The sequence below is a fragment of the Lepidochelys olivacea genome (assembly GCF_965140295.1).
Source record: "Lepidochelys olivacea isolate rLepOli2 genome assembly, chromosome: 21".
In the NCBI taxonomy this organism is placed as follows: Eukaryota; Metazoa; Chordata; order Testudines; family Cheloniidae; genus Lepidochelys; species Lepidochelys olivacea.
The window spans coordinates 15,596,780-15,612,902 of record NC_140431.1 but is presented as its reverse complement, the minus strand read 5'-3'; the positions used below and the strand labels follow the sequence as shown (position 1 = coordinate 15,612,902).

At 45.3% G+C, this 16,123-nt stretch overlaps 1 protein-coding gene across 5 annotated transcripts in view; it reads left to right on the top strand.

The window, feature by feature from the left end:
• The window catches only part of PPP1R12B (protein phosphatase 1 regulatory subunit 12B), a 177,694-nt gene that overhangs the window by 77,951 nt on the left and 83,620 nt on the right, over positions 1-16,123 (top strand). For 3 of the 5 annotated variants that reach the window (XM_084611108.1, XM_084611107.1, XM_084611110.1), the window contains exons 12-14: positions 980-1,105; positions 5,637-5,819; positions 7,261-7,443. In XM_084611108.1, coding sequence (XP_084467234.1) covers positions 980-1,105; positions 5,637-5,819; positions 7,261-7,443 — 492 coding nt within the window. Of the gene's footprint in view, positions 1-979; positions 1,106-5,636; positions 5,820-7,260; positions 7,444-9,078; positions 9,308-16,123 lie in introns of those variants that run through there. The other 2 variants (XM_084611111.1, XM_084611109.1) reach the window with 2 other exon arrangements.

Here is a 16,123-nt window from a genome sequence, read left to right as displayed (position 1 = left end):
CAGACTGTGCTGTACCCAGCTGATTGCTGCTAAGTGTCCCTTGCTCTGTGAGATGGAGGAGGATCAGGCTATATTAGCAGATGGTTGTCACAGTGTACTGTGTGACACAATTTTTCCAGTACTTCTCTTTTAACACCAGCCAAATCAGTGCTTCATGGAATGCACTAGAGACTTGAAGTAAAATAGCATGAATAGCTTGAAATCAAAATCGAAAAATAATTGGGAGCTCTGAAGCGTATTAGCTCATGCTACAAATAGGTTCTGATTCCTAAAGCTGGCGAGAGGGAATTGCCAGAGAACAACGCATAAGATACTTCCAGCGTGGGAGTGAGGGACTTGAGCTCAGATTCTGAACTCCCATTCCCCTGCTCCTTCACACATTAACACTCATAGGGGCATTAGTTTATTTCTGAATCATGGCACATAGTTCTAGTTGTTGCTAAATGTTTATACTTGCTGCTCCTGGCTTCTAAATCAATAGCCTAAGACTTACCATATTGGCTCAGGCCATTGATCCGTGGCCTGGTATCCTGTCTCTGGCAGTGACCAGTCCTTGATGTCTCAGAAGGTAAAAGGAGAGAGGCAGGGAGAGCAAGATCTTTCTAGATCTAATGCATGAAGTGATTTTCTATAAACAGTCTGAATTTGGCTTAAGTGCTTGTGGTCAGAGACTGTGTGTTAACGTGTGTGCAAAACACCATGCGTTCTTGTGACATTAAATGAGTAATAAATACTTGGCAATTACTAGAGCTAATTTTAAGGGAAATAATTTAATTAAAATGTCCCCGTTATCCCTGTGGTGAATCAGGACTGTAACTGGAAAAGGGTTTGTATTGCCTGAATGTGGAGGGCTCTTTGCTCTTCCCACTGGATGTTGAGACTCCAACACTTATCTTCATGCTTGGCAGTGTGATAAACCAAGACAACATGGCTCCAGAGTCTTTTTAAACTGCCATAGTGCTCTCTCCTGCCTCAACAGAGAATCTGCTGTTAACCTGGTGAGGAGTGGCTCCTACACACGGCAGCCATGGAGGGATGAACCAAAGGGAAACGAAGACCTCCAGACGGGTGCACCTTCCACCTACGTATCTACCTACCTGAAAAGGTACAGCCTGTTAACATTTAAAATAAATTGCTTACTGAGCAAAACTGAAGTTCTTAACCTGCCAGCCACGCTTTTGAGTGGTTGCTTTCTTTCTAATTGCTGCATTAGAGTGGCTGGCCGTAGTGTCCTCATTGCTTTCCCGCACCCAGCAGCAAACATCCAGCTCTGCTTAGCTTTTTAATTGTAAACCCTGTCATATGAGACTTCTGTTCTCATGGGTTTTAAAACGTTGGGCTAAATGTTAAAAATTGCCTTTGCATAGTTCAGATGCAAACTTTTCCAACAAATTACATTGGTGTAATTGTGTTAGATTGCTAAAAACAAAATTCCTCTTAAGCCGAGGGTGAAGTAGCCGAATTGTAAAATGCAGTCTCGCGGGGGCACTAAACAGTTCTGGGAGCCTGTTTCTAATGCTGTTGCACGTTACTGCACAACTTTGGATAACAAACTATCCAAAAATAACTGGGAGCATTCCTGTTCCTCTTCTCTCCTGTCTGTGCTGCTTCTCTTAAGTCCAAGGCCAGCAGCTGGAGCAGAGAATTAGCGCTCCAGAGTTCATGAGCATTAACAGCCAGACTTATGAGGAATGTGACTGGTATCCAAAATCAGTCAACATGGTTCACGTCTTCTGGCAGCAGGAAAATAGCTTTTTGTGCAGGTGCATGTACCACTCTACATAGGCAACTGCTGCTTGCTGATGGGATGGGGAGGCAGAGTCGGGAAGGAAGCTTGCTCTGTATACAGCTTTTCCCAGTTGGCCCTGTCCATTATCATTTTGGAGGGGAGAGGTTCACCTTCCTCTGAAGTAGCTGGTGTTGGCTGCTCCTGGACTAAATAGGCCATCCTGACAAACGTTACATTCTAGACTTCTCATATCAATTGGGAGAGGGAGGAAACTTGCTCCTAGTGAAGGGGGACAGTGAAATTTTCACCTCCTGAAGTTGCCTTGTGAAATGCCAGGCCCACTCACGAGTGTGTTGCTTAGAACTTCAGTCTGTAAAACCATCTCTGATCTTTAGTGCAAGGGAAGTAAAGTTCTCAATTTTAGATGAGGCTTTTGCCAAGTGCTAGACCCTCAAGCTGAATAATTTGTCCTTAATGTGGTGTAACTCTGAATATATGGGGTGTGGGAGACTCTTGTGAATGTTACCATATTACTTGTGTTCTAGTGTTTAGGGGATGATAGCAAAGCTCAGCCTTTACATAGGATATGGCTATCTAGCTGCTGAGTAAATGGAGTTATTCATACAAAAGGGGAAGCAGCTGGATATTTTCAAAGCAGGAGACCTTTCTTGTGAGGCAGTGTTCCATTCCAATGAATTTACATCTATCCTGGGATCTGATGCCGCCAGCCAACGGTTTGTGCTTGTCTCTCACTTGACAGTCAGACAGGTGGCAGCTGGTTGCAAGACTTTCACCTCTGCAGCCAGATTGTCTCTTAGACATAACATAGATGCTGTCACTTTAGCTGACATGGTTCAGGTCAGTAATGTTACTGAACAACCTCAATTCTGCTGGGATTTTACAACTTTCTTCCTTTGTGCCTCAGCTAATCCAAAATCAGATTTACAAGTAATATTTACCCAACCCGCCCCATGGTGCCATGATTAAACTTGGAGGCACTAGCTGAAGCTGGTACTGACCACTTTTGGAATTGCACACAGTCAAGTTATTTCCTATGAAAGGCCTCATTTAAGCATTCATATGAAGGGAGAATACCTTCACATAGTAGGAATAATTTGCAGCTATATGTGGCTACAAAAAACAAGGTGATAACTTGTGCATCTTATGCACTAAGAGTGAACTTGTGATCAGTTTGTATAGTAGTCGCAAACACCCTTCCATTGAAAGTACAGAGAAACAAATGCTAATTATGTATAGATCATGTATGAAATGTTAGACATATAGATCGTGAAAGACTCTAGTCTCATACACCAGTGTGTAGCATGAGGAGCGGAATCTAATTGTCCTTCACATAAGGTAACATTTTGTCACTAGAAGCTTGACTTCCTGGTACTAAAAAGTCTCTAAAAAGGACTGTAAAATCAATTCCTTCTGTCGTAGGACGGGCCTTTAAAATGGACGTGCGATACTTTAATGTAGTTAAGGGAAAAAATATCCACAATTTTTCTGTATGGCTTAATGAGGAATACAAGGCTGCTCCATGTTGAGACCTTAGTTTCTTCTTAGGCTCTGCATTTCCCATACACAGTGATGCTGAAAGTGTCATTCCCTTTCCCCACCTGCCCCCCCAACCCTTCCTGTGTGCGCACAACAGTGGTGAAACAATTCTCAGCGCCCTTTGCTGACAACCAACCATAACACTTCCATTTCTGAGCATAGACTGGCCTTAAAGGTCTAGTTCAGGTCACTTGCTGATGCTAAAACATGCAAGAAATTGACATCGCAAATCAAACAAGTCTAGCATCCTTTGACAGCAACATGATACTTCAGAGGAAGATGCCAGATGCTCCAAAATGGAATAACCTACTCATATGATCAGCTTCTTCCTACTCCTCCCTAGGCTCTCCTACTTAGGACAAAAATATAGAAGGGGTTTGCCCCATGTAATATAATTGAACATATTTTCATTATGCATGAGACACAAAGTGGGTGAGGTAATATATTTTATTGGACCAACTTCTGTTGGTGAGAGACCAGCTTTCAATAAATCCAGTGTCTTTATTATGACCGTGATTTTTAGTGTCTAGCAAAGTTACGAGTTTAAGCTCCCAGGCTTGGCTTTTGAACGTGTTGTACAGGTTTGATCAGTTTTAAATATGTTGTTGTGAGTTTAATTGAATGTCCCCTTGTTCTTGTATTGAGGGTAAATAGAAGTGTCCCAACACCTCTGTCTATACCATTCTTTACTTTAGAGAAGGAATGAGAGATCTACACAGTCCTGATCATTTCAGTCGATTGTTGCATGAAAGGCTTCCCATTAATCACTTTCATTGCGAGTCTCTGGACTTCTATTCCAGATGTGAACATAGTATTCCATGTACAGTTGAAAAACCAGGTCAGTTTCAGGTTTCATCTCAAATTGTCTGATATTGTCTTGCACAAAATGAAGGGGAAGGGTCAAATTTATTACAGGCAAAGCCAGCAGTGTCTCCTGCTTAAAGTTGACCACCACTTCCTTATATTATATATTTCCTAATAACTTTGATTAAAGTTTAGCATATGGGCTGAAATTTTGCATGTAAGGTATCTGCCTTCTGGATGATTTCTTTTTTAAACTTTTAGCTGTTTCTGAGCATGAGACTAGAGAAATATGTTTTGTCCATGTTAGAAAAAATTTACAGTTTCACTAAGCTTTAGTATCCCCATGCTTTGCAGCATCGACTCAGCTGGCCTTTGTGTTGGGGATATGCCTCTTGCTGTTCCTGAGAAAATCTACCCAAATTAGAAGTCTTTGGAAAAATCCCATTTTGTACATGCTCAGTAGACTTCAGCAGCTATGTAGTCCTGGCCTGGAGCATGATGGATATTATGAAAAACTTTTTCACTAGAAGGGTGGTGAAGCACTGAATGGGTTAACTAGGGAGGTGGTGGAATCTCCTTAGAGGTTTTTAAGGTTAGGCTTGACAAAGCCCTGGCTGGGATGATGTAGTTGGGGATTGGTCCTGTTTTGAGCAGGAGGTTGGACTAGATGACCTCCTGAGGTCCCTTCCAACCCTGATATTCTATGATGCTCAGTAGTTTTATGAGGATGATACGTGTGCAGTTCAGCCACATGAGCTGGGAGGAGCTCAGTGAGGGTGGAATCTTCAGAGATTTTTAGCTGCAAAGCTCCATGACACTAGTGCTCATGTGCAAACTGTCTTTTTTCAGAAGCTTGTAACTTAGCCAAATTTGGGTGGATTTTCTTGAACAGCAGAAGGGACGTCCCTGACATAGTCCACCTCCTTGTCAAATGTCAAGTCCCTGCTTCAAAGCACAGAGGTGCTAGAGATTCTCAGTGAAATAGTTGTAAGAATTTTTTAACATAATTCCCTAACATCATTCTAGCATATGGTTGAACCATTTTGGCTGAAATGTTCCAAAAATATCCAGTCTCAGGCAGATACCCTGCATGAAAATTTTAGCCCAAACTTAAATAAGTTTGGCAAACTTCTAAACAACTGGAAACAGGGTCAGGCAACTTCTGCTTATGTCTATATATACCTTCCTTGGGTTAAGTGACTTGATCCTCTGTTATTGTCTCCACCTTTCCCCAATGCTTGAGAACCCTACTGGTGGTGCTGCTTCAGGTGGGAGCAGGATTTTCCTTGGTTTTGCCTGTTCTCTGAACTTCCCTGATTCACTTCCATCCCCTTATTCTCTCCCCTAGACTTACAAAGCAGAGCCATTGTTGCATCATTGATATATGTCCAGAGTGTTCTCTTTGGTGCCCTCTTCATGGTCTAATGTCTCTTGCATTCATTTTTCTGAGATTTAAATATTCCCCCTCCAATTCACCTAAGGGCCTGTGATGGTCAGCCACTGGTTAACCATGCGCTGAAGGGAGTGATCTTGTGATGTTTTACAGTGCTTCATTTGGTAGAAGTAGTGACCTCAACAGTCCCTACATTTCAGCCAATCGTAATACATCTGCTACCTCACCCACTACCATTGGTTCATCTACCTCATTGGGCACCCAGTGGCAACCCGCCTCTTCCTGTCCTACATCTCTTAGTGCGAACACTACTGCATCAATCCGCCAGTATACCAGGTAAGGGCTCTGGGCTCATTCAGAGAACACTGTAGAATGCTCATGTCCTTAACGGACACACACAGTTCTGCGGTTGGAGGTTCTGAATTCTAAACTAGTCGGAAATCATTCCGTGATATGATGAGCTCCTGAACAGTGGGTGCTGATGAGGCATTTCAGTTGAAAAAGTGCATATATTGTGTGTTAACAATGCATACCGTTAAGACTGCATACACAACCTTAGATTTCTCACTTAGAATCATAGAATATCAGGGTTGGAAGGGACCTCAGGAGGTCGTCTAGTTCAACCCCCTGCTCAAAGCAGGACCAATCCCCAATTTTTGCCCCAGATCCCTAAATGGCCCCATCAAGGATTGAACTCGTAACCCTGGGTTTAGCAGGCCAATGCTGAAACCACTGAGCTATCCCCCCCCCCCCCCCCCCCCAATCATGTTGCACTAGCCATCCATACCGGGCCCAAGCCAGGGAAGCTAATGATCTAACCAGCAGACCAATTGGTGATGAATCCTGGGTACGTGCGCACCTAAGGCATGTTGTGCAGATACACTAAAGAAGGGAAGCTTTTTCTCCTTTTGTTTTTGAAACTTCAGGTGAGTGATGCCCTCTTGCATTTGGTCCAGCCTTCCAAACCCTTGGGCTGTCTCCTGCATCTGACCTTGGGTTTATTCCACCTTGGTTTTGTTCTGTAGTGATACCTTTCTGTGCTGTTTATAACAGAAATAGCATTGCTTGCTTGCTTGCTTTGTCTTTTTGAAAGGAACGGTGCTGCCTGTTGCTTCATAAGCATAATTGGCTTTCCTAGGCACTACAGAGAACCACGTTTAAAATTAGGGCTATTTTGTTTGGAAAAACAACTGTCTTGGAATTTCCTGTTTTTAACAGGTGTAAGGGTTCTCGTTCTCCTAACATGAGCCAGTGTAATTATAGGCAAGTTATCCTGACATCAGTCCTGGGCAAAATAATGGAAATGATACAAGGATTCAAATAATAAAGAATTAAAGGAGGGGGGAAATAATCAATACTAGTCAACATGGTTTTATAGAAAACAGGTCACTTCCTGACTTACGGTTAACCATGCATCCTTATTTTTCTAGGTAGCTCTTCTTTACAGCATGTGTAATTTCTAGTGCCACTGAGGTTTTGTTTTTGAATTGCAGGAGCTTTGAGACCATCCCTCCTCCTGCTTATTGACCAATTAAATTCCCTCAGATTTTCCAGTCACTTCTAAAACTATCAGCAGTGAAGTCAGGAATATTTCCTCCTACTGTTTATCCTTCTAGACATCCTTAAAAATGCCATTCTTTTGACATTTCATCATGCCATTGTATTCAGAGAATTGGGAAAAGTTGTTCATACCTTCTAATGTTTCCTTGAAGGTATTGGGTCTCTAAGCCAATCGAGTTCACTTGCTTTGTATCCCATTATGTGTTGTATGTTTCAGAGCCCCATACTGGAAACAAACTGACTCTACTGTAGAGAAAAATACAGAGAACATCTCTGCTAGCACTCCACTAGGTGTAATCACAAATCGCACTGTACTCAGCACTGCCAACGGTGTTACGTCTGCCAACGCCACGTCAACTACTGGAACAGACTCAAATGGAGAAGCCAGGGAGCGAAGAAGGTTAGTGATCAGAATGATGGGGCACTTCATCTGTGGTGTGGACAGATAAGAATTTATAGAATCATTCTTTCTGGGTGGTGCTTGGTGTTAGTTAGAAGATTTCAGTGTCTTAGGCCTTTCTGCAAAGACAAACGCTGATGCCAATTGCAGGGATGTTGTGTGGTGTGGACACATCTCTACAGTGAACTGTGGTCTAAGACATGTTCGTTCCACAAAACAAACAGCAATAACAACCTACAGCTATAATCACAACAATCTAGACCTGGGCGTGGGAGGAGAAGGAAAGGGAATAACTAAGCAGAAGCTGAATTTTGGTACGGTCGCTAGACAGTCGGTTGTGCTCTAAGAGTAGCTGCGTTTTAAAAAAACTGCTGCAAGCATGAGGCTGCTGTTGCCATTTTCCTTTTCATGGAATTGCTTTAAGATTGGCAGGAAATTAGGCTGGGGTAGTCAGTTTCAGGTGCAAGGGAAGATTTTCTTTAAAAAGGGAAGTGCAGAGCATCAAATTAGCACTATTCCTTCAGGCAAACAGGTGAAATGTGCCAGGACAGTCTTACGGTGGCATCAGGGTCAAGTAAATATTAATAAAAAAGGCACAATGCTGATTTGCATATTTCTAATTAGCAGCCTGGTTTTGACTAGTTACTGTCAATGGGAGAAGAATGTTTAAAGCAACTAGACTCTTGTAAGCTAAAGCATAACTCTTTCCCTTCAAATTCCCAGCCCTCCTGAGTGGGGAACTCTGTGCTTGGCTCAAAAATGAAGGAGGGGAAAGGATTATAATGGAAATTGTTAGATTGTTTACCACAGTCTGTATCACTAAAGCCCTGCAAATCCGTAGATATCTGCTTCACATCCTTGGACAATTTTTGCGGATAGTGGATCGGATGCGGATACAACCGTGCAGGGTTCTACTCACTGGCGGCGCCTGGCCCGCAGCGTCCGGCTGGGGTAGCCCGGGAGGCACAGCGTGCTCGGGGCCAGTTGCTAGGGCTGGGCGGCAGGTTGGAGTCGGGGCTGTCCAGCACCTGCTCTCCATGTTGCTTCCTGTCCAGTAGCTCAGGCCCCTCGGGCAGTGCCAGTGTCCCCACCATGGCCCAGCCCGGTAGCACTGGCCACACTCCCAGGCCCAGCCCGCTGGCTCCTGAGCAGCAGGGCTCGCCCCCGGCCACGAGGATTGGAGCAGCTGAGGCTCCAGCACTCCCACCCCTCCGCTCCACTTTGATGCAACAGGCACTGCTGCTGCCGTCACTTGCGAGCCCCCGGGAGCAGCATGTGATGCCCCTCCATGCTGTCCCTTCTCCTCACGACCCTGCCCCTTACCTGCAGTCCCCACCCTCACGCTGCCTCTTCCCTGCAAGACCACCCCCACTCACTTCCTTCCCCTCCAGCCCCCCAGCCTTTGTGAGATGGCTTGCTGCCGCAGGTGCGGATATAGGTAAAAGATGGTTAGTGGATCACGGGTCGCATTGTGGGTTGTTCCTGGCAGGTGCTGATCGGATGTAGATCCACATTTTTTTATCCACATAGGGCTCAGTGTATCAATTCATAGTGCCACCCATTCTGTGTTCAGCCACAGGAGCATCAATGAGAGAGCTAGTAGTAACCTCTTCCTCCTCCTGCTCTTTGCTTCAGCTGCAGTCAATCTGAGAAGGGGAGGCAGAAGGCACTTCCACTCTTAAGCCATCAGTTCCTCCGTGGCTTCTGCGACAGGGCTGTGGAGGTGCTCCGAGCTCTACCGGTCTGTGGTACTGCAATGACATAGAGGCTCTAGACTCCTTACAGGAGACGCGAGCCCCACAACATACATCAGGTTCCTGGTTCTCTTTGGAGCATTTTTTTTCCTTTCTAGCATTGAACTATAATCTTGGCATTTGCAATTAAAATAAACTATTGCAATTGCACTTTTCTGCGCCTCCTTTTGGCTAACGATGTATTCACTAACGGCACAGCTTCCATTCTCCTGAGGGATTTGAGTACTTCCAGTTTGAGTTCGATCCTCTTAGGTTCAGGGAAGTTGAATTCTATACGTACAGTGTGGAGCTTGTGATTCAAAGAGCAGAATTGGCCAGATTAAAGGACCTTCCAAATCTGGGAGTAGATATGAGGTCCATACATGATAGATAAAATTTTGAGCCTGGCTTTTCCCCTCTACCCTAGCAGTTGTTATATTAACCACTTTGAACAAACAGGATATCCTTAGCAATTAGCACATCTTCTGGAATGCTATCCAGTATACCAACATATAGGGCATGGCGACACTTGCAGATGTAGAGCGCTCTGAGTTAAACCAGCCTTCGGAGAGCACAGTAGGGAAAGCGCTGCAGTCTGTCCACGCTGACAGCTTCAAGCGCACTGGCATGGCCACATTTGCGGCACTTGCAGCGGCATTGGGAGCGGTGCATTGTGGGCAGCTATCCCAGCATGCAAGTGACTGCACCGTGCTTTTCAAGTGAGGGAAGGAGGGGAGTATGACAGAGAGTATGTTGTGTGTATGTGTTGGAGAGTGGGTTTTTGGGGGGCTGAGAGCATGTGAGCATGCTGTCTTGTAAGTTCAGACAGCAGCAGATCCCCTTCCCCCCTGCCACCCCTCTCTCTCTCTGACACACACACACACACACCCTCCCTCCCCCACCCCCCCCATTCCATAATGGCTTGCTTTGTCTCGGAGCAGATAAGTAGCCGGCTGTCAGAAACGGAGCTTTCAGAGGGCCTATCCGCATTCCTGCAGCGATTCAAAATCAATGACAAGAGTGGCCACTTGACTTAAGGGGATTATTTGACGTTTCCGGAGGTGATCAGAGCGCAGTAATGCAACACCTCGTTCACACTGACGCTGCGGCGCTCCGGCGGGGGTGCAGCAAACGTTATTCCACTTGCTGAGGTGGAGACCAGCCGTGCTCTAGCCGCGGAGTCAGAGCGCTCTACGTGCCTTGCCAGTGTGGATGGGTAGTGAGCTAGTGTGCTCAGCGCTCCTTTATTGTGCTGTAACTTGCAAGTGTAGCAAAGCCCTTAAAGTACCGTTTAGACTTTCCCATTTTAGCTAACAGACCAGTGTTTGTTTCAGACTTTCCCAGTGCAAGGGGTTTTACATTTTCCCCAGGGAGCATATCTGTTTCCCTAACCAGGTCTTTTCTGACCAAAGAAATCTGGGCGTTAGTCTCTCTCCAAGCTTGGCATGCCTTGCCAGTCACCTTGGCACCTTTAACTTTTTATCAGCCTCCCAATGAATCAGACTGTACAGAGTTCACGAGCATCTCTTCAGGCACCCCTATAAGGCCCGAGTCTAAGGTAGTTGCTGACCTGGGCTGGTACTGGGATTCCCCAGCATAGGGCAGTCTCTTGTCATGTGCTCAGTGGAGCCATATGAGTAACACTTTCTTGGACCATCTTCCTGTGATAGAGACTTGTAACTGTGATTATGCAAAGGGGATCAGTTCTGGGGTTGTGGAGCTTGGGCCCCTCCTATGCCCCAGGCTTTTGTGCTTCCATCGGTGGTTTTTACTCACTGGATGACCTGGTCTGTACATAGGTTGTGGATCTTGCTGATTCCTATTGTACAGTGCCTAAGGATTTATCCCAAATGGTTCTCTGATCTCCTGAGAGTATATTGTTCAGGAAAGAGTGCAAAAAGTTCAAATAACTGGTCACAATTCTCTGTCCCTTTACCCATTTTTTCATTGCATCACATATTCTATACACACATTCTCTGACTTATCTTGCTATGCTTTTTGGGATTCCTGAATCTTAACCTATACACTTCGGGGGTGATTGGAAACCTTTGCAACACAGCTTTTTAAAATTCTGGGTATTTCAGAGTCTGTTTGATGTCCATCTCATTAAATACTGGTAATGCACTCCCCAAGAGTTTGGATCAAGTGTGGGCACCCTCTTGTTTTCCAGAATAGTATGCAGTCCACATTCTTTCAACAGTGGTGAGATATTCTTCAGTACAGTTTGTCTTGCCTGGGTGACTGGGGTGGAGGGGGGGAAAGAGTGTCACCCACTGCTTGAAGGGCCTCCTCCTTTAGTTCCCATATATTGATCTCATGCTGGCATTGCTTCTTTCTCACCTTGCTCTGGTTTGAGCTGAAAGGTTTCCAGCTGCGGTTTTATTCTCTTCAGCTGTAGCCATTCTGGATTCAGTTGTAGGCTTGAAAGTTGGTTTCTACCCAGCTCTGCAGCTTCTGGGTCCTCGGGGAACTTGGCTGCCCTTCATGGTGCCTGTCATAGTCCATGAGGAGCGTTTTCAAATCCTCTTTTCACCGTTTTCTGCAGGAAAAAAGATAATCTGCATTCAACTCTAACTGCCTTCTGGTGGGCTCACCACAGGGGTGGGCAAACTTTTTGGCCCGAGGGCCACATCTAGGTATGGAAATTATATGGTGGGCCATGAACTCTCACAAAATTAGGGGTTGGGGTGTGGGCTCTGGGGTGGGGCCAGAAATGAGGAATTCAGGTTGCGGAAGTGTGCTCCGGGCTGGGACCAAGGGGTTTGGAGGGCGGTAGGGGGATCAGGGCTGGGGGAGGGGGTTGGTGCGCGGGAGGAGGTCAGGGGTGCAGGCTCTGGGCGGCGCTTACCTCAAGCAGCCCCCAGAAGCAGTGGCATGTGTCCCGTCCCCCCCCACGCAGAGGCACAGCTGGACGGCTCTGCGTACTGCCCTGTCTGCAGGCTCTGTCCCCGCAGTTCCCATTGGCGGGGGCAGCATGTGGATCCCCCTGGCTGCCTCTATGTGTAGGAACCGGAGTGGGGATGTGCCGCTGCTTCCAGGAGCTGCACGGAGTGGGGCAAGTTGCGGACCCTGCTCCCCGGCGGGAGCTCGAGGGCCAGATTAAAACGTCAGGAGGGCTGGATGCAGCCCCTGGGCTGTAGTTTGCCTGCCCCGGGCTTAGCATATACTTCTTTGCTCATCCTGCCTTTTCTGCTGTTCTGTTCCCTGATCCTTTCCTTTGCTCTATTTCCATTTCCCAAAACAAACAGAAAAAAACTGTAACCTCTCCTTTTCTATTCTCAACTTTCTCACTTGTGAATCTGTCTAATTTACCAGTGCTTGGGAGTGTGATCTCTAGCAAACCAGCAAATTGTGTATAAATCCTGTCAGTGTGGCCAGTGTGTTGGTTCTTCATGCCGCCCAGGACTTAGTTACTCCTTGCCTCAGTGAGAGACCTCGACTTGGTTGTGCTTAACTGTAGTCAGTTTCCTGATAATACTGGTCTGCTAGCCATCCAGACAATCTCCTCTGGGCTCTGCCAGCCCTTACTTTCTTATAGGTAACAAAAGGTATACCCCAGGCCCCTCTGAAAACATCTCCTGCAGTGTTCAGCCCACGACTGGACACTCAGAAATGGACATGTTTGCTGTCCCCAACAGGAACAGTATATACATCAGCTTCTTTGATTCAGCTGAGGAGTTGCACTTTTATTTAACACCACAGCACTGAGATGTATCTATAATAAAAACATAAATACGTTTATTAACCAAGAACAAAGATTCAAAGCTTCAAATAAATAGTAAGAATATTGGAAACAGAATGGTTACCTGTATAAAACAAAATGTAAAATGCTGTCCGAGGTCTACACTTATTGATGGTTACCTTTCTTCTTTTATGAAGTAGATTTTCTCCCAAGGATTCAGTTTTTGACAGAGCTGCTAGTTTTCAGTCGAAACCATGATCCAAGTGTTCATGAGTATATGCCACACTCTTCAAGGAATTTCCTCAGTAAATGAATACCACGATGGCTTTTTTTGTTAATCTCCTTATATTGTTTTGACCCTGAGTCAGGATAAACCTCCCCATCCCACCATCGTTCCGTCCTGAGGTGCTGACTCCAAGGTGCCTTCACATCTTCCTGTTGACTTGAAATGCAGATGTAACTCTCGTTTTGTTTGGTTTACAATGCTTAATCTACATATGAATCTAGGTAGACATGTGAACATACATCCCTTTGCCTGGCAAAACCAGCTTTTCACTTCTGCTGGGGAATAACAGATGGATTACAAACTATAAGGAATATTTTCAGTATATAGTCATAACTTCTAAAATATAATCAGTATTTACAACAGTATTAATGACCAGTATGATCCTGGCTTTCGTTTAAGATCTCACATGATACTCTTTATAAATAGATAATATGATAGCAAAGTGTTCAGGTATAGTGAGTTTTAGGCCTGATAAGAGGTACTGTGGTAGAACAGTGAACACTTTGCCAGCTAGCATTGAGGGTTTCTTAAGGTCACATGTTATCACTAGGCTTCAGAATTAATGCCATGTTTTGATGAAAGGGGACCGTGGCCCTTCTTTCAGATACTGTAGACTATCTAAGCCCATATCCCATCAGTTCATATTTAGACTTTTCTTTGCAACAATAAGGGCTGAAGCTTATGTTTGGCGGAAAAAATGAGAACTTGCAGTTTGTAAAATCTGAACCTGTCTCAGTGGCCAGACTGATCTGTTGAGTGAGCTGGACCCTGCCCTTAGGTGGGAGTTAGGCACCAACTGGCTAGACCATGTTAAATGAATTTTATCTGAATGGAAACTTAACCATAGTCAATTGCAGCTACACAGCCTTCAAGTTCATCCCCATTAGCTTGCATAGAGTGCTTTGTAATGCTGTCATTACTGTGAATACTCCATTGTGGGATATTGTGGAGACTGGTCAAAGTGCACTGTGCTGATTTGACAGGAGGCAGTGCCGTTGGGGAGATAAATCTGCCAAGATATCTGAGTGATTGGAATTAGACAGTCAAGACTAAAAAGTTAATTTTATTGCAAAACCAGTACACACAAATGTTGGGTCCTTTTAGGTGTCTTGCATTTTTATTTGTGAGCCATCTTTTAAATCTGTTAACTATAAAGAAGAGAAACCCCCAAATCCTAGCCCCATCTCCACTCGCTGCATATTCAGACGCAGCATTGCACCAGTAGGTTCAAGCTGCCTCATTTGTTAATAACGTGGAGTTTTGTGACAGCGGGGATACCAGAATAGTTACTGCTTGCAGGTTTTGAACTAGGGTTTGGGAATGGCAGAAGCTGGTGGGGTCACCTCAGTGGAAAAGCACTGATTGGCAAAGAAACCGGTTTGTTAAAAACGGAAAATGGCAAACAGTTGTCAGGGAAGCATTATATGGATTTCAGCTCCCAATGGCAGCTGTTGCAGTAGCATTCTAGTCTGGTACAGTGTTTCCAAAGCTCCACGTTCCTCTTAGCAACAATAACATGTAAACAAGCCCCCTGGATAATATTAGAACAGGGAGATACCTCCACAAGGTACTGCCTTAGACTCTCTGAAGTCAAAAGATTAAAGTGAAACACTTTGTTAGGTTTAGGAGGAATGACTAGACAAGTGGTCTGGGATGCTCTTCTGTCTCTGCTCAGGTGGCACCCCTCTGTCTTGAATGCTGGCTTGCTCTGCTGTCTCTCGCTGTGTCTTTGCCACCTGGTTCTTCTGGCTACCAAAACGTTGCAATTGGCAAATGCATCACAAACCCTGCATCTTTCCTTTAAAAGCTCACAAATCCATGTGAGGATTATCCTATGCAGTTGGAATGTGCTGTACCAAACCGCTACCCGTGTCCTGTAAGATAGCTGATTTTAGATACAGGTATATGGTAGTGTCCCCTTAATTCTGCTGCTGCAGTCTGTGGCTGAGCCTACTAGTTGGAAAGATGCCCTGCCTCCTGTGCGGCTAGTACTTTTGCCAGCTGATTTTTTATGGAATTAGAGAAGTTGGAGATGGAGAACACCTGTCAGGCTGCCTAAATTATTTCCTGCTAATGCAGGATTGCTCCCTATTGTAAAATCTTTGTCCAGTCTAGGCCAAACTGTGTAAATAAAATTCTCTAAAAGGCATGGATTGCAGGTTTATGGAAGCAGTATATAAAAATCTCACATCTAAGTCCTTCCCCTTCATATGCAAGGCTAATTGATCACCCCTCCTGGGTTTGTGCTCTGCCATGGATGGTAAGGACTCCCATAGCTTTTCCTGTTAGAGCTGCAGGCATGGTACTGGTCAAGTGATTGTTTTTCTGAGATGCTATGATGACCCTTACTGCCCATGAAAGATCTTTACACGGCTGAGAGGCCATCCGTCTGCTGCTGTTACAATGATTTCTCTCAACTGTTACCAGTTTTTTTATCACTTTTTCCCAAGGAACTGTGTCCGCCCCTTCACTGTGGTGCTCACTACCCCTCACAGCCTTACCTTGCATTGAGCATCACAAGTGGTGGCCATGTTCTCCTCAACCCCCACCAGTCTGAATGCAGCCCACTTGTTCTGTGTCCAGTTACTAATATCCATTGTAGATGGACATGACTTTCTGGAAGATCTTGGCAGTCCTGATTCGCTGTTAGATTTATCTGGTATTGCTGTGAGATGTCAGGTCCCAGAACAAGCATTGCAGAGGTCTGGACTTCTCCGAAGCCTTCCATCAAGCAGAGCTGATTCAGATGAGGTTGCTAAACCTTCAGCTATAAGGGGCCACACCCTCCAGGGACTGGCTGAAAAGCGTGTGTGGAGTGGACCTCTTGTAGTGAAGTGTCATGTGGTGAGAGAGATGAGCTTCCCCTAGGATTTCTTGAAAGGATTCGGGGGGGGCAAGCCTCTTGCCTACAGTACAAAAAAGTCTTGCTGGACAGCTGTGCTGGCAAACCCTCCTGGTACGACACCGCTAATGCCAGCA